Consider the following 7,042-nt stretch of genomic DNA (forward strand, 5'->3'; position numbering starts at 1 on the left):
GTGCTGATAACATTTAGTCATGACACAGAGTTCGGCAGAGTCAAATAATGATTAGGACAGGACAGTCCTATGGAACCATCTCAATCGCTTGCTAAACTGGTCTCACTTGAACAACATTCAAGTTTTAGGACTATTTAGAAAGGCTAGACATGCAGAAGTCCATGGGGAGTCCACACTTCAAAACCCTTGTATATATATCTGTATTGTAGAATTGCGTAATATGTGGGATTAGTAGGTGTACCTGAGCTATGGGGTAAAGAGATAGGAGGCTGATGGCAAACTAGCTCTGGAGGGGGATTTGCCTTTGAAACTTAAAGCCACAAAATGTGTTAAACATCAGGGAATGCTGAAACCCCATCTCTTTTCCTGCCCTTTCTCTAGTTTAACTAGTAGCATGACTTTTAAAGGAAAAGCCTGGAAAAAAAAGGCCCAAGCCAAAGCCTACTGATGTCAATAGAATTATTTCCACAGACTTTCATGGGCTTTGAATAAGATTGACATAATTTAGATCTCAGACAGATTCATCCCTGAGATAAGCAGAGACTCCTGATGAATTCAACGGGAGGAACATCCCCTTCTTCCAGAGCTGACTGGACCCTACCCTAATTCACACAGTCTGTTCATTCCATGTGTTGTGTTTCATTGAAAGGGAAGACACTACTGTGAGACTTGGAAAAGATGCCTCAGCAAGACAACCAGGTTCCAACAGCGCAGACTCTGATCAGTCAGTGTTCTTCCTGGGCGTCATCCCGGGGCTGGAAGCCATGCACCTCTGGACCTCCATCCCCTTCTACTCAGTGTTCACTGTGGCCCTTCTAGGGAACTGAACCCTTCTGTATGTTATTGAAACAGCACTCCCTCCAGCAGACCATGTTCTATTTCCTTGCAATGCTGGCCGTGACCGATTTGGTTTTATCCACAACCATGATGCCAAAAACACTGAGCATCTTCTGGTTTTATTCCAGGGGATCAGCTTTACTGCCTGCCTGGTGCAGATGTTTTTCCTTTACTTGTTCTCCAGCTTGGAGTCTGGTGTGGTGGCAGCCATGGCCTTTGACAGGTACGTGGCCATTTGCAACCCCCTGAGGTACGTCACCATCCTGACCAATTCAGTGATAGCAAAGATTGGACTGGCGGCTTTGACCCGGTCTTTTCTCTTTGTGCTCCCCGTGTTCCTTCACTCGTTCTCCATCACGGAGACTGCTGTGCTGCAGGCCATGGCCTTTGAAAGGTATGTGGCCATCTGCAACCCCCCTGAGGTACGCCACCATCTTGACCAATTCAGTGATAGCAAAGATCAGACTGGCGGCTTTGACCGGCGCCATTCTCCTTATGGTCCCTCTGCCCTTCCTCCTCAGGAGACTGCCCTTCTGCTGGTCCCACAACATCTCCCATTGCTACTGTGAGCACAAGGCAGTGGTGAACCTGGCCTATGCTGACACCAGGTTCAATAACGTCTATGGGATCATCGTAACTCTCTTCATTGTGGGGCTGGATCTGACATTCATCGCCCTATCATATATCAAGATACTAAGGAATGTCTTCAGCCTGGCATCCAAGGAAGAGAATCTGAAGGCTTTTGGCACTTGCGTTTCCTACCTTTGTGCCATCTTAATGGTTTACACCCCAATGGTTCTCTCCTCAATAGTTCACAGGTTTGGCCACCAAGTCGCCGCTCACATACACATCCTGCTGGCCAATTTCTACCTCCTCTTTCCTCCTATGATGAACCCTGTCGTGAATGGGGTGAAAACCAAACAGATTTGTGATCGGGTGCGTCTCCTGTTCCACTGGAAAAACTTCTAGGATGAACAGGAGGGGGCTGCTGAGAGATCAGGAAGCAGAGGATCCACAAGACTGCAGTCTTGTGGGTCCTTTGTGTATCACAGAATCATAGAAGATTAGAGTTGAAAGGCACTTCAGGAGGTATCTAGTCCAACCCCCTGCTCAAAGCAGGACTAACCTCAGCTAAATCATCCCACCCAGGGCTTTCTCAAGCCGCAGCTTAAAAACCTCTAGAGATTTCTCCACCACCCTAGGTAACTCATTCCAGTGCTTCCCTACCCTCCAAGTGAAAAACGTTTTCCTAATATCGAACCTAGACCTCCCCCACCACAACTTGAGACCATTTCCCCTCATTCTGTCATCTACTACCATTGAGAACAGCCTAGTTCCATCCTCCCTGGAGCCCCCCTTCAGGTAGTGCAGGCCAGTATCAAATCCCGCCTCACTCCTCTCTTCTGCAGTCTAAACAAGCCTAGTACTCTCAGCCTCTCCTCATAAGTCATGTGCCCGAGCCCCTTAATAATTTTTGTTGCCCTCCGCTGGACTCTCTCCAGCTTCCTCACATTCTTTTTGCAGTGGGGAGCCCAAAATTGGAAACAGTACTCCAACTGTGGCCTCACAATGACAAATAGAGGGGAATAATCACTTCTCTCGATCTGATGGCAACGCTCCTACTAATGCAGCCCAATATACTATTAGCCTTCTTGGTAACCAGGGCTCACATCCAGCTCACATCCAGCTTCTTGTCCAATGTAACCCTCAGGTTCTTTTCTGCAGAACTTCTGCCTAGCCCAATGGTCCCCAGTCTGTAGCTGTGCATGGGATTCTTCCTTCCTAAGTGCAGGACTCTGCACTTGACCTTGTTGAACCTCATCAGATTTCTTTTGGCCCAATCCTCCAATTTGTTTAGGTCACTCTGTATCCTATCCCTACCTTCCAGGATATCTACCACTCCTCCTAGCTTAGTGTCATATGCCAACTTGCTGAGGGTGCAATCTACCCCATCAACCAGATCATTAATGAAGACGTTCAACAAAACCAGACGCAGGACCGACCCCTGCATCTCTCCACTTATTACCGGTTGCCAGCTAGACATCGAGCCATTGATCATTACCCATTAAGCCCGATTATCTAGTAAGCTCTCTATCCATTTTTTAGTCCATTCATCCAACCCATACATCTTTAATTTGCTGATAAAAATACTGTGGGAGACTGTATCAAAAGCTTTGTTAAAGTCAAGGTATATCACATCCACCACTTTCCCCGCATCCACAGAGCCAGTTACCTCTTCATAGAAGGTAATCATGTTGGTCAGGCATGACTTAGCCTTGGTGAATCCATGCTGACTGTTCCTGATCAACTTCCTCTCTTCCAAGTGCCTTAAAATGGATTCCTTGAGGACATGCTGCATGATTTTTCCAGGGATTGAGGTGAGGCTGACAGGTCTGTAGTTCCCTGGGTCCTCTTTCTTCCCATTCTTGAAGATGGGCTCTATAGCTGCCTTTTTCCAGTCATCAGGGACCTCCATGAGAACTCGTATTTAAAGAGAGCAATACACCGTTCCCTAAACTAGTTTAGCTCTGTTGGCCAGAAGATGATCTTGACCATGACCTTGCCCTCACTCTGTCCAGTATGTGTTGTGCTGGTAGCATGTAGCCACACCCCAGGGGCCACCTAGGCACCAGAATAAGTGCTGAATGCTGAGCTCTTCCGGCCCAAACGTGCCACAATGGAAACTGCTGGATGCCAACCTTTTGTTTTGGAAATCTGGCCTTAATTGTAGTGTCTGAGCACTGGAGAGTCTAGCCGTAGATGTTTTACACCACCACACAGCAGCACAATGCAACAGGTTGAGCGAGGGGATGGGAAAAGTTATATCTGACTCAAAGTGCACTTGGTACCTGAAATCACTCTGATAAGAATTTGAGGAGTTTCAAAGTATTCAAATTTCAGTTTCTGATACTGACAATAAATCTCTGAGAACATATGTGTGTCAATAAAATATTCAGGAAACATTTTGCTAACAGATTTGCTATTACCTTTTTTTCTGTTGACAAACATATGCTGGCTAGCATATAAATATATATTATATTAATATGTTTTATCTGCATCATATATATACTAGTATGCATTAATTATCAACAACATTAACCACAACTATTGTAAGAGTGATATAGCCGAAACAGGCATATCCCATAATGCTGTTCACTTATGCTATATATCCCATAACACCTTGCATTTGCTTAACTAAGCATTTGGCACAATCAGATAGGGAACTTGACAAAATCAAGATACATTTGTTTCTATGTCTTGTACTAGGGAAGTGCCTTGACAGACCGGTACCTGGAATGCCAGTGTCCAACACAAAGATAAGGAAGGAACAGAACAAGTTAGGGATGCGTAAAAAACGAATGGGCTGGATTTTAGTGACATGTAAAGAAATGTGTAACTTATAAAATCGTATAAATAATGCCAACTGAAATTTTTGTTGGAGGAGCACCCCTTCTGTGTAAGGTGAGTGTAAATCACTGCCTAGAACGGCTCTTCAGACACTGATATCATATCAAACCTTATTCCTGTATCAGATTAATAAACTCAATTCACCTTGTTATTTCACTCAGGCAGTGAATTGCTGGGCAGGATCCCTGTGGAGACTAACATGAGAGGGAAAAGAGTTTAGGAGAGCTGGTTGTATTTTAAATAAACCTTACTAAGGGTTCAGAAAGAATAGCAAACATGGCGGGTGACCAGCTTAGCCTAACTGAGAAATCTTCATTCAGCTTTAATGCAAAAATATTCAAGTATGTCCTCAAGTAAATCCTCAAGTATGACAAAACACAATAAGAGTTGCAGCTAGCAAGGGACGTGAAGGGTAACAAGAAGGGTTTCTATAGTTATGCTAGCAACATGATGATGAGGGAAATTGTGGGCCCCTTACTGAATGGGGGAGGCAACCTAGTTACCGATGATGTGGAAAAAGCTGAAGGACTCAAAGCTGTTTTTGTCCCTGTCTTCTCAGACAAGATCATCTCCCAGACTACTGTGCAGAGCAGCACAGTATGGGAAGGAGGTGAGCAGCCCTAAGTGGTGGAAGAACGGGTTCAGGACAATTTAGAAAAACTGGACATTCACAAGTCCATGAGGCCGGATGCAGTACATCTGAGGGTGCTGAGGGAGTTGGCTGATTTGATTGAAGAGTCATTGGTCATTATTTTTGGAAACTCATGGTGATTGGGGGAGGTCCTGGATGACTGGAAAAATGTAAATATAGTGCCCATCTTCAAGAAAAGGAAGAAGGAGGATCTTGGAACTACAGACCAGTGGGGCTGCGGCACATGATTTATGAAGAGAGGTTGAGGGAACTGGGCTTATTTAGTCTGCAGAAGAGAAGAAAGAGGGGGAATTTGATCACAGCCTTTAACTACCTGAAGGGGGGTTCCAAGGAGGATAGAGCTAGGCTGTTCTCAGTGGTGGAAGATGGCAGAACAAGAAACAATGGTCTCAAATTGTAGTGGGGGAAGTCTAAGTTGGATATTAGGAAAAGCTTTTTCACTAGGAGGGCGGTGATGAACTGGCATAAGTTAATTAGGGAGGTGGTGGAATCTCCACCCTTTTAGATATTTAAGGCCCGGCTGGACAAAGCCCTGGCTCAGATGATTTAGTTGGGGTTGGTCCTGGCTTGAGCAGGGGGTTGGACTAGATGCCCTCATAAGGTCTCTTCCAAACCCAATCTTTTATGTTTGTATGATTTGGTCTTTTAAGTCTATTTCATAACAAAATACTGAACCAAAATATGGTCAAGCCATGGCCTGTACAAGTTATCAACAATTCCAGAGAGTTTGAATAAGCACACACAGATATCACTACAGAGCTGCTATGTCTCATTTTCCCTGTAAAACTTTTGATTCTGGCACCCTCTGTGGTATCATAAAGACAAAGGATCACTTAAACACCACGACAGAGCTCTACTGTTTGTCCACACCCCGGCTGATGCCCTTTCCCCATAGTGCAAGGGGGGCATGGGTGGAGTTAGAGGAAGAAAATGGAGGCATTCTTTCCCCAAACTGTATATGTTCATTGTTGGGGGCAGGGGAGCACAATTTAACCGCATATCTGCTCCCCGAACAGCTCATGTCACAGCTGTTCCTGGGCAGGCCCATCCCTTATCCTCAATCTCGCCGCCTGGAAAGCAGCGGCTCCTCCCTGCAGTGACTAGCTGTTGCTTCTGTCTGTCCCCACGGGAAGAAGCTCGCAGGTAGCCTAGCTTCTGAGGTCACTGGGCTGGCTCAGCACTGGCCAGCAGTTGTACAGGGAATGGGTCCGGCAGCACCGTGTGACAGAGTGCGGACAGGCCCTAAGTCAACAGGAAACCCACGTGTGGGAGTGGGGCGGCCCCTCTCCAAACTGCTGCAGGTTGCATTATTTCCATTCCTGGTTTCCAAGGATTCCTGGGCTGCAGACCCCTGCACATTAGCCACTATATGGCCCTGGTTTATTCCTCCGCCTCTCCGAGTCTCTATGCAAGACCTGAAGAAACACCGGAACAGATGTTCAGCCTAATGGGCCAGCAGTGAACCAGTGGCAGGCCAAGTCCTGCAAGCCTGGGGCAGATGTGGAATTTGCCCCCCATGTGTGGCCCTGTTGGTGTGGCTTAAAATGTGCCTCAAATCTTGAGGTGAAAGTATACCTGTGTGACGTTTCCCTCTGCGTTCTCGGCTGGTTTATAGCTGTGTCACCCTAGTTCCTCACTTCTGGATCCCAACCTCCACTTGCTTCTCTGTGTAAACCCCACTCCTGGGATAGTCCACACACAGCCTCCTGCAAGCAAGAGACCCGTAATTTAGTGAGTGAGTGCTTCCAGACAGCCACTCATGGGATTATGCAATAGGATAACCACAGCAATCACCCCAGTCGCAGATGCAAGCCTAGGAACTTCTGTCTTGCAATGTTCAGTGCTGTCGACTCAACAATGCATGCTCATGATTAATTCATTAATTCACTTAAAAAGTTTATATGCACCAGCTCTGTCACTTTAAATGAACTTTGTAATACACACTAAACCACATTCACTGCTTTTAATAGAACAAACAAACAAATTTATTAAGTACAGAAAGATTTTAAGTGTAACTCAGACATGCTCAGGGTGAAAAAAAGGAAACCACATTGTAAACTAAGCTTAACACTTTCAGTAACCCTACAAAGTCAGATAAATGCTCACCACAAGCTGGCTGACTCCTTTAGCCAGGCCCTCCCCCTG

General features: G+C 45.9%; 1 protein-coding gene across 1 annotated transcript; it reads left to right on the forward strand.

Annotated features, from left to right (window-relative positions):
* The first annotated feature begins 1,046 nt into the window (after positions 1–1,046).
* LOC137152428 (olfactory receptor 52K1-like) lies at positions 1,047–1,806 on the forward strand. Its single transcript, XM_067547013.1, has 2 exons — positions 1,047–1,087; positions 1,260–1,806. Exons 1-2 carry the CDS (start codon positions 1,047–1,049, stop codon positions 1,804–1,806), a joined length of 588 nt encoding a protein of 195 aa, XP_067403114.1.
* The last annotated feature ends 5,236 nt before the right edge of the window (positions 1,807–7,042 follow it).

This window comes from Emydura macquarii, unplaced genomic scaffold, assembly GCF_026122565.2.
Source record: "Emydura macquarii macquarii isolate MOO-44397 ecotype Brisbane River unplaced genomic scaffold, CSIRO-AGI_Emac_v2 contig_1226, whole genome shotgun sequence".
Taxonomy (NCBI): domain Eukaryota; kingdom Metazoa; phylum Chordata; order Testudines; family Chelidae; genus Emydura; species Emydura macquarii.